This window comes from Vanessa tameamea, chromosome 13, assembly GCF_037043105.1.
Source record: "Vanessa tameamea isolate UH-Manoa-2023 chromosome 13, ilVanTame1 primary haplotype, whole genome shotgun sequence".
NCBI classification, from domain to species: domain Eukaryota; kingdom Metazoa; phylum Arthropoda; class Insecta; order Lepidoptera; family Nymphalidae; genus Vanessa; species Vanessa tameamea.
The window spans coordinates 777,790-795,287 of record NC_087321.1 but is presented as its reverse complement, the minus strand read 5'-3'; the positions used below and the strand labels follow the sequence as shown (position 1 = coordinate 795,287).

Genomic DNA, 17,498 nt, shown 5'->3' with positions numbered 1-17,498 from the left:
TATTTATTTGCATTAAAATTTTCCATAACCCATGCCAATAAGGAATAAATTTATAGATGGCGAAAAATGTCGTGGTATCTGATTTGATGACTATTTGCATCTTTATTGCATAGTTAGAAAAGAGGTAAGTTTATTTGAAAGAAATTTTTCATTTAATTATTATTATAATTCGTTTATTTACTTGTATACCTTATAAAACAACGGCAAAACTAGGAAAAATTATATTGAAATACCATTCATCCAAAAGGTCATTATGGCTGGCATCACCAGACGTGAACCTTGACCGATGATTCTGAGTTCAAACTAAACTGGGTGTATGGGCAAACACCACTGAATTCGTGTGCTTAATTTGTTTTTATAATTCATCTCGTAAAATCTTCAATGCTCGGCGGTGGCAGGGAACATCGGGAGGTAACCTGCACGAGGTGGATAAGAATTTGCCACGTGTATCCATTGACCCGCATTATAGTAGCATGGTGGAGTAAGCTCCAAACCGTCTCCTCAAAAGGAGGCAGAGATGGCATTTGCCCAGCAGTGGGACGTTAACAGGCTGCTCCTTTTATATATTGGTAATGAAATTGACTCATTTAACATTACTAGAAAACATTACTCATTTAACTTACTAGAAAACAGATCATGACACTAGAAGCGACATTTTACGCATAAATATAATATATTGTTAAATAGAAAAAAAAAGTCAGAACTAAAACACAAACAATTTATGGCACACGCTTGAATTGCAAATCTTGTCTGTTGGAAAAAATAAAACTGCTTGGGTCACTAGTTTTCAAATTTATTGCTCTCATAGGATATTATTTTTTTCGACAAAATGCTGATATTAACGCCAATCTTAAACGCTAAATCAATTGTAAAACAAGGATCTTTTAATGTCCTTTGATTTGCTTAATAAATTACTTTTTATATACTACTGGGAATATTTTTAAAAGAGTTCTCGATCTTGTAAACTCAAAGAATTCACAAGTTTAAAATGTAATAATGTCAAATTACTTGGTATGTCTTTGTGGAGGACCTTCTCAATCTCTTTCATTCATCTTGTTACTTATTCTATCGCTAAACAGCACTACTTAGTACTGTCATATTCCGTTATATATAAACAGTGAGCCAGTGTAATTATAGGCTCACGCACAAGTACTGATATAGTCTAAGATGGAACACACTTGCCCAGAAGATACTTGGATCGAAATTTGAATTGTTCAGTAAACACAGGCGCCGGAAGAACATTCCTCATTTTTGCTGTGTCTATAAGAAAAGAGGAAGCAGAAGGTTTGGTTGTCTAACGGGAAAATGGTGAATGAGGCATTTAGTCATGTTAGCACTAAGTTAAGCATCGTATTGAATAAGAAACGCCTTAAATAAAGCATAGCTATAATATATTATATCTGCTTTGGAATAGGACGTAATATTAAGTTACTAGTACATGGTAATAATCTAATGAAACGTACTTATCGATTCTCTTTAAAACTGCGAGAACTAAGTTTCTTGGAAGATGCGAATTTAACACATCGTATTTACTTTAGACATCCTCTAAATCTGAGGAACCAATGGATAGCGAACTAGTAAGTATCTGAACAAACTGACTTAAAACAAGATTATCGAGAAAGATACGAGATAGTGCAACGTAGGTGTAATCAAAAGAGTGTTTGGGAATTCCTTTTTTTAAAATATAGTTATGGCTTAGTTGTTGATTGGAGTTTTTGGCCTTAAGCCTGGCTATGTACCAGTTACTCATCATACATTCTATCACCAAACAGCAATACTAGATTGAAGGTTGAAGGGTGTGCCAGATGGGACATAATATCTTAGTTACCAAGGTTTGCGATGTAACGAATGATTAATATTTCTTGCATTGCATATCTATGTATATATCTATCAATAATAAATAATTTAACTGCTTAGTATCAGCTACATCAAGACAGCTACCCTTTAATGATATATTATAATTTTGATTTCTAGCATTTGGTAAGGTAAAAACTACACATTTTGTTTTCTATTTCCATTCAAAACTGAATTATTTACTGTGAACCAATCGTGTATCTGTGATAATGCACCGTTCACATCGTCATAGTTAGATTTTATTCTGTCGACCTTAAAAATCAGTGAAGTATCGTCAGCAAACAACACTATATCACAAATACCTTTAACATAGAAAAGAAGATCATTTATATATACTAGAAATAGAAAGGGACTCAAATTTGATCCTTGTGGAATGATGACGATTTAGATGCGAAACAATTATATTTCATCAATGTTTTTTTCATATGATGAAACAAGCTGCTCGTCTCGACTTTGTATGGCTTAAGTTCATATGATTGTACCTTCCTATCTCGCCATTGAAGTTGAAATTTACCCTGACTTAAACCAGAGATCTTCAATTGAGATTCACGTATCCTAACCACTGTACCATCGGGGCTCGTTAAATTAAATAGACTATATTAATAAGTGGATAGTACAGACGCACTTGCAAATCTATACATGAGTAAAAACTATTCCAAAATGTTTATTCATATATGTAAGTGTATCTAGCAAAATATAGCACTAGTATATTTCAAAACTAAGGAATTTTGTTGTGTCGTAAGTTGTGTCGTAAGCAACTAAGTTAGGTACTTAGGATCACGAGGGCATATTTATTCAAAGCTGAGCGTCAAGAAACCTGTTAAATGTGGTTGATGTTACCAAAAACTTAGACGAATCTCCATTTAAGTTTCGAATTTATAAAATCAGAGTTCCACAACTTCATAACCAAGAAAACTTTTCGAGAAAGCAGAACGCGCTTTCAAGGAGCTGTCAGAAATGTATGTACCAACATATGTATAAGTTTGTTAAAGGACTATATATTCTATAATGCCTCATTGGTTTACTGGCGCATGTAGGGCTGGAGTTCTTGATGTATGGAGTTCTTTTGTGCCATTGCCACTCCATAGACTTGCATATATAAATCTACAATATTTTATTTTTTATTTTAGCCCATTTATCCAACCTACTTATTCTAGGACGGGTAAATGGGCCGCCTGATGGTATGTGGTCACCACCTTCCATAGATAATAGCTGAGTGAGAAAAATTAAACATTTCTTACATCACCAATGCGTCATTAAACTTGGGAGCTAAGATGTTAAGAACCTTATGCCTGTAGTTACACTGGATCACTCACCCTCCAAATGTGAGCACAACTATACTAAGTATTCCAGTTCGCAGTAGAATATCTGTTGGGTGATCCCCCAGTGAAAAGACAAAGACTATGATGTGCTTTATGTGTCAATATTATATAACACCAGCTCAATTTATTTCAGCCTTTATCCTGCATTAATTTTAACGAGATAATTTATTCCGTTGTTGTGAAGTTGATTACAATGTTACTAGTCAACTTCGATTTCCGCCCTTTGAGACTTGTATGTACGGTACTGTTCAACCATAAAGGGTTGCGGAAATTAAAATTTAATCGCTTCGAGTTTAACTTCTTAGAATGTTCAGAATTTAAAAGTTCTATATACTATTCTACAGAAGATTAAATATATCATCGAATTCGTCTTTGATCACGATGATCAAGTTTTTTTTGTAAATAATCGATTCTAATATCATAAAGAGGTAAAATTTGTTTTAATGCACGTGGTAATCTTAGGAACTAAAAAAAACACTCGAAGAAATTGACGTTATTCCTGAGTACTATATGCTGTAAATTATATGTATATCATGCATTAGCTGAACTGTCCGAGTATTAATATTGCTAGTTGATTATATATTTATTAATATCCTGTCGGATACACTGATTTGTTTCTTTGCTGTTTAATTTATATTCAGAAGCGATAGTAGCATTATATTCAAATTCAAAAAGGGCGACACAAAAGTGCTCTTGTCAACTTGAAGGAAGTTTATTTCATATTCTCTTATTCACTTATAGTTCATCGACGTCTGACACAGCTTTTAAATCTAATATTTTCTAATTACATGCACCTTAATCACTATACATTAATTCTTACTTAGTACTATAAATATGAAAATGAATATATTACGTTTTTACATTTTAACTAGTCAAACAATCACATTTTGCAATACCATTGTCAAAGGGTACACTTAATACAGAGTACACTTAATACATAGCAATCAAACGTGGATGAAGAGCCGGTAGAAACTGGTTAGATATCATTTATTCAAGTTCCAGATCATTTATTTTACCATATCGAATATAATATGAAATTAAGGAGCCTGAATCTATCTAATAGAGATGGTTTTTCTTGCCTAATTGCAAAGCTTCAAAGCGTCAAAGCATATCTCAAGCTAGAAGACAGAGACTTGAAATTCGAAGTATTCGAAATTATCCGTTTTAGGTTATAGGTTCGGAGGATCCTATCTATTTTATAACGTAGAGGCGTATTTAGAAGGGATTTTAATTTTAAAAGGAGCGTTGATCAAGTCAATCATTAAATTAAATTAACATTACACGATGAATTCGTTCAATGTATCATTAATTAGGAAAATCTGACGATTTTAGCCATAAAGGATATGAAAAACGTGTCGAGCCAAAAGGCACTTATATAATTGTTTAATATTACGTTGGCGAAGTGGTGAGTACCATAATTCTGGCATTATTTTCGATAATCACCCGCTTGGCACTCTTAAAACATTTGTCCTATTCCATGACATAATAAAGCACTTTGACAAATGTCATAAAATGTTATATTTAGAAACAATTATCCAATCATACAAACATTTTTATCTATTTAATAATACTAAGATTAATAAACTTAAAATGGAATATTTTATGGTAAATTTTATATTTAGAATTTATTTACATTTAAAGTTTCTGAAATCATTATTAAATTATTTACTGATATATTTGTATTAAAACTGCTTAAATAATATTCTGACCTGTATGGATACGAGCGCAGTACATATGGCTAGCTGTGAGCTGGGAGATATGAGAATCGGTCGCTTCGCGGAGTGCTTGCTGGCGTTGAAGATACGTGATATTCTGTTGGTCTTTGTAAGAAGAGCCGCGTACACCACCGTGAAGCAGAAACCGGTACCAAATCTACAACAAAAGTAAAAAGAAAAACTGATAAATAGCATTTAATAATGATCTTTATTTCAAGTGTTTTAAGGTTAATTCTGAACAGTCACGAATTGGTGCTGATCAATAAAGTATTCTTCTAATGGTTTTAGTATTGATTAATACTTCTATTATAATACATATCCGCATAAGCCAAGAACACATCAGTTGTCCTAACGAATTTTAGTCACGACATCCAATTCCAAAGACAAACCAATTATCATAGCCTGAGGGAGAATTAATCCACATAAGCTTAGACAAAATCTTTTCGAAACATTGTACATTATTAATCTGCTCTGCTAATGGGAACGTATTAACAAAACAAATGTATAAATGCTGTCGACTATACGAAACAGGAATATGCAGTATATGGGCACCAAAACAAAAGACGAATCTAATTGTGTATCACAGTACTATGAATCTCTTTTGTTCGTGTTTATTGATATTATTTATTGATGGTAAATAATAAAGAGAATTTCTTGTTAGGAAATTACAAAGTGCTAGGACAGAAAAGGTTAAATGGAATTGATGATTGAATTCAGTTACGATTTTGTGATTGAATTGATATTTGAAATTTCAGTGGATAATATTTTATTTATTACAGAATGCCGGACGGCGTATGGGCCATGATGGCATGTGATCCTCCACTCATAGAGGCTGACAGCGAAAACATTTTCGGTTCATCAGTTCATTCAAGGCATTTGATTTGACGGTGTTATGTCCATCGTGCACCTGTAATGACACTGTTTAACTCACTCTTCAAGCCAAAGCATAGCCGAGTCAATACTTTCTCCTGTACGAACAGTATGTGTATATATGTTTGGAGGTAATAATGATGAACCCCTTTCTGCCATGCCTTTCGATTTTGGGCCGTTATAAAATATAGTTTTAAATTACAAACCTTTGTATTGAACACAATATATCCGTGGGTCGAAACACCAGAGCGAAGGTGACAAGGTAGCACATCAGGATACCAGCAAGGAGGACGTAAGAAAGCTCTCTTCCACTCGCACGCACCACAGGCGTCGAGCTGTGCCGGACCCAAACTCCACACACAAATCTAAAACAAATATTAATAGGAAGTTACTTCAAGCGTTTGGCCTCAAAATCAAATATAGTAAGTTTCAATAATAATATTAGTGAAAAGTAACAGACAGTAAACGTCCCACAACTAGGCTAAGGCCTCCACTCTTTTTGAGAAGAAGGTTCTGAGCTTCACCACTAAGCAGATCGCATTAAAGCCGTATCCACACATGTGTGATATCCATCCGATTTATACGCAGGTATCCTCACGATGTTATCCTTTATCATTGAGCACAAAATAATTCATACTTATTAAGCGCATGAGAATTGAGTGGTATTCAATTAAGTTTGAACCGATAATCGATTAAGATTTCCGTATCCATTTTATAATTAACCAATATCACAATTAACCTTCCGAAATAATTTAACGTTTACCGATCATTAATCATCATTCTTTTAACAATATTTTTAACAGTGCGGTATCGGAAAGTTGATCGTGACTCCCGAGTAATTCACTTTTATAAAATTAATCACGTCTGCCGTGCACCAGTTAATAAACCGTAGCCGCTAAAAATAATATCATAAAAGGTTCAACATAGTGGAGTTAACGAAGTGATCCGAAGGATATAAATAATTTATCATACGTCGCATACTGCAAGAGTTTAAACAACATATTCTTGCGTGTTATATGAAATGAACATTATAATGTACACAACCTTTTTGTTTAATATGCATACGAAATTTACAAAAGCAAATTACAAATTACAAAGGCTATTTTATCACGTTAAACGATCTCTTACGAATAAACGTTTACTTGTTATATATAATTTCAAACCGTACGTGTAAGTTATGTGTTAACACAATAAAAATATCTGATATTGTGAATTCGTAAATGGTAATCAATGCTATTTGAGACAGTAAACGCAATATACTTCATAACAGTAACAAAGCCATTGTGTTGTCCCAAGTATTAATAGGAATGTAATTAGATTATAATATTGACTTTAACTAGATAAACAAGTAAAAAAATAACATCCGTATTCATCTGGAAGGCCAAGACTGTTTCAACCAACACAATGGGGATTAAAAAGGTAAAAAATAGCAGGTTAAAAAATGGCCAACAAAACCAGTCAGTCTCTAGGGTTCGAGGAGCTGAGAATAACCGGAGGTTGTGACTTTTAATTCCATCTTTCCTAGCATAAGCACCATTTACTGTATCAAAATAAGTTTATTTAAAAAAAAAAATTAATAAGATTCTATTGATGATAAAAATGCTTTATATTAATGTTCCTTTAAACATTCGCTTTAAAATTATTAATTGGTAAAGGTAACAGTGCCTGCCGTGTTTTGTTACAGAATCTAATACCTTGCCCGAGGATGTATTGATAAATTTAAAAGTTGTTTTTATTGATTAACCCAAGCTTAAGATCACCTATTAAAACGCAATTGTTTATAAAGAAAATACATATTTTTTACCAATTACGTATTATCAAGCATAGACATTGGCGCTGTAAGGATATAAACCATCTCTTACTGCACAAATGCGCTACCAACCTTGGGAACTAAGTTCTTACGTCCCTTGTACGCGTTACACTCACTCAAACTTCAAACCGGAACACAGCGATACTAAGTATTGCTATTTGGCGATAGAATGTCTTGTGTGTAGGTAGCTACCCTGACAAGCTCGTAAAAAGCCGTACACCCAAAAGTATAACATTTTTAGTAAAGTTCATCAAACTTACGCAGTCAACAATATTCCAACTGACGAAAATGACATAGCACCAATCGCCCACGCCGAATCAGGCCTCAGATATGCCTCTGGAATCGGCTGGCATTCCGTTCTGGTGGGGTCAGGCAGCGTGCCTCTGGGACACACCATGCAAGCTGTCTCCACGTATGGAGAGCGGATCTGTGTAAAAATTGCAACATATTAATAGACACAATTTTATTGAAGGTTTATTCCTCTCTAGTAAATCACGCTGCTGAAGTTTCAGTGTATATAATGGTTACATTATAACAATGGAAGTCATCTATTTGCAAACTACAACAGTTGGCAAAATCAAACACAAAACTGCAAGATAGAGATACGTAATTGTGTGTCAGATTTTAAGTTCTTAGCAGGAACTGTAAGTATTATGGTAAAACAGTATAGACGCTATTTCTATCAAAAATTTAATTTTAATGTCTTATATTATTTTTATCACGTGCTCCCACTGCTTTCTGCTACTGGTAGGGGCATTGAGACTAATATGCTCCTACTGTGGACTGTAATGTACAGTTGATTGTTCTAGTAGGACGCAGAGCTCGAGGTCAACCTCAGGTCGGACCGATTAAAAGATATTTTCTATCGATTTTTTTTCAGTAAGAGCGTGACATCTGGAAGTTGGAAGTGGGTACATTACCGTGCTTCGGAACGCATGTGAAGCCGTTAATCTTGCGCCTGAACTCTTTCCAGTGTGTCGGATTTGCTGTCTGTTATGAGAATGAGATTAAGGTGAGTGCACCTGTATTTGCGCTCATACTTGTGAGCTAAAATATGTCGTGCGTAGTTCACTGGTCTTTCTTGAGATTGGCTGTCGTGGTCTAAATCACTCACGACGACATCGTCATAATTATTGAATTGTAGTTCAAAGAGAAATATAAAACCATTACTCTAGTTAATGTGTATATGTATAATACAAAAGGCCTAATGCTTATTCTTTACAAACAAAGTAAGTTTGGTCCTTCAATAGAACGTTTGTATGTATTCAAATGAATTAAGTTTACGCTAACGCAAACATTGCATGTCAGAATATTACAAATTCCATATGAATTAGATACGTTCCGATTACGTACCTTCACAGATAAATATACTTTAAATATACCTTTGTCCTGGAAGAGAATCGGGATCTTTGTCCTAAAGAGGATTGAGGATTCATGTTTGCAAAATGCAAACTTTTATGCAGACTATACAAACTAAATAGGATAAAAACAGGCGAATAAAGATGATTACAATTCGAATCATAAAATTCAATTAATCTTAGATAAGAAGTTAAACCGTTGTTGGGTTATTTAATCAGTTTAATCTGCATCGTTCATTAAATAATAATACGTAAACTAATCCTCTAAAATTAAATTAACCCAAGTCAACTATAATTAAGGGAAGTTCAGGGTCGATTTATCTCAATCCCTTAAACACACTCGGGCTTTGTTCGTTTTTACCCCTTATTCATTCACTAAACTTTAAGGGTAAAAGTAGTTGTTAAAATAATTTATCTTATATAAGCAAGTTAATCGTTAAATACTTTTATGTTACAGTCGAGCAACATCTTCGCAGTGAAACGATGCCTCCAGGCAGTTAACAAGTTCAAGTGAAATATCATCCCTGGTTCAGTTGGAACTAATTGATTTTTTTTGGAACGAAGTTCTTTTATGCGGCTTAAAGTTTAGGTAACCAGAGACATCGTCGCGGAAGAAAAAAGCGTTCCAAGGAACCATTTCCTCTGTTTTTCTTTTTTGCTATTAATCACAATTTTACTTTTTATCATTTAGTTATTGTCAAGCGTTGTGAGTTTATTCCAATGTGTCTGTTATTCAATACATAATATACAATGAAAGCAACTTCGATCTAACCGCTTGTCCCACGACAAATCTCTTTTTTACTATAAGTAACGCTTCTATAGAATAAAGTAATTGAATTTTGATACTTGTTCAATTATTTACGAATAAAAAATGGCTTTGTCTACGTCATTGTTTATCTGTATATCAGTCTGTCAAACAATGTATGTATTGGTTTCGTCTGCCTACTTGGTCCACTTGTATTCGATCTAAAGTGTATGTTACTGAATTTAACTTCTCAGAAAGTTGAAAACGGTATTTATTAATCACAGTTTTTACAATATCGCTTAAAATCTATAAAAAACTTTTTACAGCCAGAAATAAAAATAATTATAACTATTAATAGCTAAACACAATGGTTAATAATATAAGTAACTGGAAAATATCTCACGACTATGAAGATAAATAGATCGACTGACGCATAGACGATAGAATTATTCTTGCAGATTGACAGATTTTTAGGATTCAGTAATTCATATAGCTCTTGCAGAAAGCTTCATCAATGGAAGGGTATGATGCAAGATCCTCTGCGTGGCAATCAGTGCTTAATCCAATTTTGAATATTACAAGTGTAATATAATTACAGGAATGAGAAATAAAATAATTATCAATTTCTTTAGATATATTTTTTTTATCATATAGGCGAGCTAATAGGTGACCTAGTAGTCATCACCTCCCATAGACTGGTGCTATTTTATTGTGCTATATTGATGTTATTTCCCTTGTGTCTGTGGTAACATTGGCTCACTCATCCTTCAAACCGGGACACAATGATACTGCATACTGCTGTTTAGCAGTTAACGGTAAAATGTCTGACGAGTGGCTGGTACTTACCAAGATCAGCTTGCACAAAGCCCTGCCACCGAATTATTTACCAATTAATTTCTTGTGGCCCGCCTCTTTACTTGCTATAGTATAATAATTAGATTCTCCTATGAGTTTTCGTCCTACTCTATAATATTTGTATATAAATCTTCTGTATGTAACTGAACTGGTCCTAAACAGTTTGTTCGATTTCTATGATTTTTTGTGGGTATTTGAATCTCTGGGTGGCTTAAATTGGAATCAATACGTGTCAATTTGGGATGGGCCAGTCTATTTATAAATACTTTGCCTGTTTACAAGAATGATCAAAGTACAGTTCAGTACTTTTCCCTCCTCAATTTATCAAAAGATATTCTGATGTTTTTTGATTGATAGATATTGAAGAGTTTTATTAATGAAAAAAGTAAAAATAATATTAGACTATAAAAAAAAAAAAAATGTTCGAAATAAATACAAATATATTTTCCACAAAGTTTCTGTAATGGTCGAAACTCGACTACGGGTTCGCCCAGCGTTAATTATAAACTGATATTAGATTTCATAGCATCTTATTCAGGGCACTATAAATCCTTTCATTGTATCGTAGTTAAAAATAATTGAACTTAATAATATTGATTACCTCATATTGGGTGCAGTTGAAGCAATGCCAGCAACAGCTTTCGCCCTCTACGTACTGCTTGGCTTGACCAAGCTCGCATTCCGCACTGCAGACCGATTCAGGCGGTCTACGTTCTCCCCATTTGAATTGAATTTCTAGGTAATAAAAAAATCAAATGTTAAAAAATTATGCAAAAATGACACGCCGTTCGACGTTCAAAGAAATTGAATCAATGCGTCTCGGCACTCTGTTAATATACTTTTGTGAAAATATCGAGCCAAAATGTATGACCAAATAGTCAAAGTCAAAGTCAAAGTCAAAAATTTTTATTCAATATAGAAGTGTTTACACTTGCTTATTGATTGTCAAAAATCTACCACCGGTTCGGAATTTAGCACCTCGGACCTGAGAAGAACCGGCGAAAGAAACTCAGCGGGATAACTAACTAAGTATGAACATTAGAATTACAACGATGAGTTTCAATATGCAAACGAAAATCTTGAATTGAAGTGTTAAATACAAGACTGAATTCACTTCAAAACATACAGCATGTTATGTATACCTTACCATTAGAATAAAAACTATTTAATATACCATGAATACCAGCTATAATCATGGTCAGGATTAGTGATAGGTATTGACTGGGTGTATATGTTCTGTTTAACAAGTTGTTTTCATTCTTACAGTACCAATAATACCTATGAGGTGGTCAATTTATTTGTCTGCCTTTTTATTTCACACACTAGTATGTATTTATATATTGTTGTACGTTGTGTGTTTGTGTGTTTGTGTGTGTGTTTATTTTATAGACAGTTTTGTCTCTTTATGTGTCTATAATAACATTATTTTTTCTCAAATAAGTTGTCTGGTACTGCGTTTTAACAGTTAGACGGTCTTTGTCATCGTAATTTGTTTTATTTGGTGAAATATAAAATATTATATTATTATTGTAGGTTGTAAATAGTTGGATATTATTTTCAGTTTTTTGTATTCCATTCCATTCGAAATTAGGTTAAAAAGTGTACCCACAATTTGGGGGATGAAATACTGCGAGTTCATAAATCATAATCAAATCTTGTCCAATACCTGTTCGCTCGACAACTTTTCTATGTTGCTTTGGGTGATTGAAATATGAAATATCGTAGGGAATTGTTCAGTTAGAACGAAATGCTTGAAATCTTCAATTTATAAAATGTTATATCTCATAACTTTATAAATGTTAATCAGAAATAAATATTTCGAGAAATTTGTGGAAAAATCTTAGTCCTTTTTTTATTCTAAACATGAGAAAGCTATGGTGATATTTCTGCACGTTTACGGCACTATAAGAACCTTTTAATTTATGATGATCGTACAAGATTCCTAAGTGACGATAAGGATCATAATAAGTTTCTTATGCCAAGTTATATCTCTGGCTTAAAAGTATTTCTCAAAATAATAATCTAAACTTCAATTCGACGGGGAAAGGCTGCTAGTATTCATAGTAGGTATGACAGCCCATCAATTGTCTTCTTCTAAGGATTTGGAATTGAATTATTCTTCTACGTTGCTCTAGTGATGTTTTTTATAACATAGGTAGGTAGGAAACACGAAAGGTGATCAACTGTCACCAGACGGCCAAAAGAGTTCACCAGCGCCCATAGAATTTGGCGTCTTAAAAAAATTAATCATTTCTTACATAGCCAGTGTGGCATTAACCTTAGGATTTAAGATGGTAAGTCTCTTTTGCTTGTTACATTGGCTCACTCAATTTCAAACGCTGGAACAAAACAATACTCAGTATTGCTGTTTGGTAGAATTTGTGATGAGTATGAGATGGTAATAATTGAGACAAGTCAATACAAGACAAGATACAAACCTTCGTCATGGAGTCAATGATGAGAGTGATAAGAATGTAAAAAAAAATCATCTTTTTATATATAAATTCTCTGTATGTGTGTATGTCACTCCTCTTAAGCGGCTGCACCGATTTTGATGATTTATTTGTGTGTATTTGAATTGGAGCTTAAAAACTTATTTCACCAGTATAAACCAAAAAGGGCAACTCGTAATATAAGGAAGGTGAATCCTTACCATTCACATGCAGCTGCAATTCTCCATCCAGGTATTGTCCAACCTTAACCCAATGATACACTCCTCTCGACACTTGCTTGAAGTGCAATATATTATATCTTGCTGGACCATCTCCGTTCACGTCAAAATGGAACTCGTCTCCGCTAAGACCTAGAAAACATATGTATAATTTAAAATTCATTCTATTCTTGTAGACTTGTCGGTGATAATATACTTTAGTTGTAAAAGTAATAATTTTATGCTTAAACCCATTTAAAAAAAAAAAACAAGCTTTTATATAAAACAAAATATCGTGTGTATGCTCAAGATCAATCAAATTCAAAATATACTTTATTCTTGTAAGCTGTTACAAGCACTTTTTATATCTTTTGACGTAAAGCTAGCACCGGTTCGGAATGTAGATTCTACCGAGAAGAATAGACAAGAAACTCAGTAGTTGCTGTTTATTATTGAGGAGGATTCCTGGAGGAACTCCTCAATAATAAGCAAGTCATGATCATTTTAAAATGCATTGTCTAATTTAGTTTGCAAGATTTAAACAAACACAATCTCATTACCAAAAATTACAAGTTATTTAAAAGCTTGTAAAAAGTATCAGCTTATAAATATGTCAGTCCCGACTTAAAATGTCCTTCTTGGAACATTCCAAATCTTTTTCTCAAAAGGACCCAGACACCACCAACAAGTAAAATTTGTTTATATTTTTTATTGTTAAGTTTGTTAATCTCCACAGACATGTTGTCCGTGCCTTTGTGTATCTATCTCTAATTTGAATTATTTTTTTAATTATGTCGACTTGCATATTTTTACCAGACAACATCACAATTTAAGTCTGAAGTTTGTTATTTTTGTTTTAAACTAAAAAGTAATTTGAATTGACTATCTTACTCAAAGAATGCAGAGCAATGTGTTAACGTAAATACTGAGGAGGGGTATTTGATCAGTATGAAGAACTTTGTGGTCATTTTTATTACCTAGTATTTTTATATGAGCTCAATCAAGGAAGATCATAAATCTCCTGACTTCATTGCCTATAACTCTAGCCGCTTCTGAGTAGGAGTGATTTTATAGGTTGTAAAAGTTAACAAGTGTTGTTACCATCCCGTAACTACCTGAAGTAGTGCAATGTACGCGTGTTGCAATTAAATAGATTAATTAAGAAAAAAATATTTTTAATACGATATATTTTACCAAAATCTTTGCTCATAGGCAAGACACATTAGCTATTTCTTACACGGTCAATGCATTGCTAAATACATAAACCAAGATGGTATGTCCCTTGTGCTTCCAATTATATCTCGCTAATCCTTTAAATCAGAATTCAACATACCGCAAAATAATCAGTCACTCATGCATAAAGACTGAAGATATTTGCTTAGTGCGTAGCCCTGCGTTAAGATAACCTTATATAAAATTCTTCTGTACTTGAGTCTGTCACTGAAATCCTCCTAAACGGCTGGACTGAGTTAAATTTTTTTTTCGTTGTGTTTATCCTTGGGTGAATTAGGTTGGACCCATATAATAAATTGATTTCTTTTTTCAACGGCGGGCGGCTAGTATATAATATGGTATTTTTAGAAAAACAAATAGGAAAAATTTCTTTTACTAAAATCGACTACTTAAAATCACTTCTTACTAATATTGGTAGAAAATTGCAGTTTGATTATAAAAGAGTCGGAAAAACCAAGAAAATCAAGCGAAGGATAGCTACAAACAAAGAATGCAGAATTGAAGAACTTTAAAGTCACGGGAGTGTAAACTTTCAAACACTGGACTACTATTGAGGAATTCTTGGCAGAGCAATCCAATATATTTTTAAAGGCTGGCCAGCCAATGATAGAACTCGGCATCTACAGAATTATTAGATGGACTGACGAACGTTTTAAAATTATTTCTAACCATTCTAACTATTAAAACGTTGTTGACAATAATTATTGTTTTTATCGTCAATAAGTAAATACTTTGATTTTGGTTTTAAAACAAAGGTAACAAATACAAATGTTCCACTGTGGGCTAAGGAGTCGTCTCCCTTTTGAGTTTAATGTTTTGGAACTTATTCTACCACGATACTCCAATGGGAGATACACATGTGACAGATTTCAGTGAAATTAGACATGAGCAGGTTTCCTCAAGATTTCTGTCACAGCTGAGCAGGGGTCGAATTAAAAAAACCCTAATGCTTGGGTTTGAACGCGCAGACACCAGTTAAGATTTCCGTGTTCTAACCACTGGGCTATCTCGGCTTCAAGGGTTTATAACACATATATATATATTTAGGACGTACCAGTGAAATTTACTTTTCTCAAATACCGCAGGAGGTCAGAGCCGCTCGCAGGCCGCATGGCGTCGCAGAGACCATGCCTTCCACCGCATACTTCGACATGCATATCCCTGCAACAAATAAGAAACTGATTAAACTCTATTTATGTATGCAGACACATTAGAGTATTGACAATGTAAATAGTAAGTAGTCTTTTATTTTTGTGGATTATTTTAGGGATTTTCATAGATCGGAAATATCGCAGTAATCTTTCAGGAATTCGTTCACTAAAATTTGGTATGAGAAGAGATTTCGATAATACGACCTTGAGTGGTTAGATCAAGTCCTTACCGAAAGATTAAAACCCAGGCAAGTACCTCTGAATTTTCATGTGCTTAATTAGTGTTTATAATTCATATTGTTCATAATGCATCTCGTGCTCAGCGTTAATAACATCGTGAGGAAACCTACACGTGTCGGACGTAAAGCTTCCAAATTATCGTCAATGTTGGTAATATTCATTAATTTACTTGTTTTACTTTATAACATAAAGCAATAGTTTCTGACAGTTAATTTGAGAGAATTAAAAACAATGACTTAATACTTTGTTTTATTATGCTTTCAAATAATAATTTTAATTTTTATTTAGTTGTCTTCGTCAATAATCGGTCTACGCCCAGCAGTGTGATATTCACGGGCAGTTAGTTGTGTAATTAAAATAAGTACACGGTATCCAAGAGAGTCATCAGTCGTGATGTCTGGCTACGAAGTCTCAAAAGACATATTAGTCAATTAGTATAGACCGCACACAATACCCTTTAGGAATAGATCGCAATTATTACTATTTATATCTTCAATCTTTGTTTCACTTTATTTATTAAATATTCGACGCGCGAATTTGGAAATATCCTAGCATTTCCAGTAAAATCGATTACAGTCTAAATGATTCTATAGAGAAAATTCTAAATTTATCTTTTGATGAATATTCCTGGACGGCGGCAACGGCGTGAGGAAAATTTCAAGTGGCCCTTCCGACCTTTCTCGTTCTGTACATAGTATAACAGGGCCTTTTTTCATAAATTTAGTTCGAAACGCAGATGTTACGTAACGTATACAATGTGAGGTGAGCAAGTGTCCGGATGACGATGTTACTAAGTAATATTTGTAATTACCGACGTTCATCAGCACCGTCAGCACGAGGTGAATTATAAAAATAATATATATATATTATTATATATTATTATATATAATAAATATTAATATGAAAATTCAGTGGTGCCAAGATTCACGTCTTTTATCACTTATGAGATCTTATAAGTATTTATACTAATTTAATTTTAAAAAAATACGTGAAGTGTCTTGGGACAGGTGGTTGGAACGTTTCTTTCGCTTTATATAATATAATAATAGACACAATAAAATAAATTAACAACATTTGAAAAAAATTAAATGACTATGATAAAGTTGTTATTAAAAATCCCGTGTGCTAAAACAATAACAAAAAATAAGTGTAATCCTAGAAATTATTTTATATAAAATATTTATAAATAATCATTTAAGGTTGTATAGCTTTTAGCTATTGAGTTATATTCAATCACAGAATTATATAAATGTGATGAATACTTTTTGGTTTGACATTTTTGTAATAAAAGTAGAGGAAGAATATTTTTGAATTTGACATGGGAATTGTTAATCTGGGTTGAAAGGCGGAAGATAATGGATTGTAACAAAAACTGGAAAAAAAAATATTGTAAACTATATTAAATATTGTTAATTATTTGACGTTCCTATTTACTTGAAGCTGGGTCTTCATGAGTATAAATAATTTTATATAAGAGAGAGAAGGGCGGTCTAAAGGGGGTCATAAAGCCATAAGACATTTTCCATACGTGACAATTCCTACAAAAGCACTTCGTTCCAATAATTTTAAAATTCATAGAATATCAAGATGTTATGAGCTTTCTATTGAGCAAACAATTGAAATAGCCTATGCAATTCTTGAGCTGGTCTTTGTTGTTAGCGAATACAACCCTCTGTGAATTCAATATCAAATATT

The 17,498-nt window shown here is 33.2% G+C and overlaps 2 protein-coding genes across 2 annotated transcripts in view; one reads left to right on the top strand and one right to left on the bottom strand.

Moving 5' to 3' along the window:
• LOC113397838 (uncharacterized) overlaps window positions 1-17,498 on the top strand; it is a 614,853-nt gene that overhangs the window by 113,854 nt on the left and 483,501 nt on the right. The gene's annotated exons all lie outside the window — the stretch shown is intronic.
• LOC113397808 (metabotropic glutamate receptor 2-like) overlaps window positions 1-17,498 on the bottom strand; it is an 85,441-nt gene that overhangs the window by 10,704 nt on the left and 57,239 nt on the right. The window contains exons 8-13 of the mRNA XM_026636320.2: window positions 15,467-15,573; window positions 13,183-13,332; window positions 11,131-11,264; window positions 7,832-7,998; window positions 5,968-6,126; window positions 4,886-5,048 (exon numbers count right to left, since the gene is read on the bottom strand). Of these exons, the coding sequence (XP_026492105.2) occupies window positions 4,886-5,048; window positions 5,968-6,126; window positions 7,832-7,998; window positions 11,131-11,264; window positions 13,183-13,332; window positions 15,467-15,573 (880 nt within the window). The remainder of the gene's footprint in view (window positions 1-4,885; window positions 5,049-5,967; window positions 6,127-7,831; window positions 7,999-11,130; window positions 11,265-13,182; window positions 13,333-15,466; window positions 15,574-17,498) is intronic.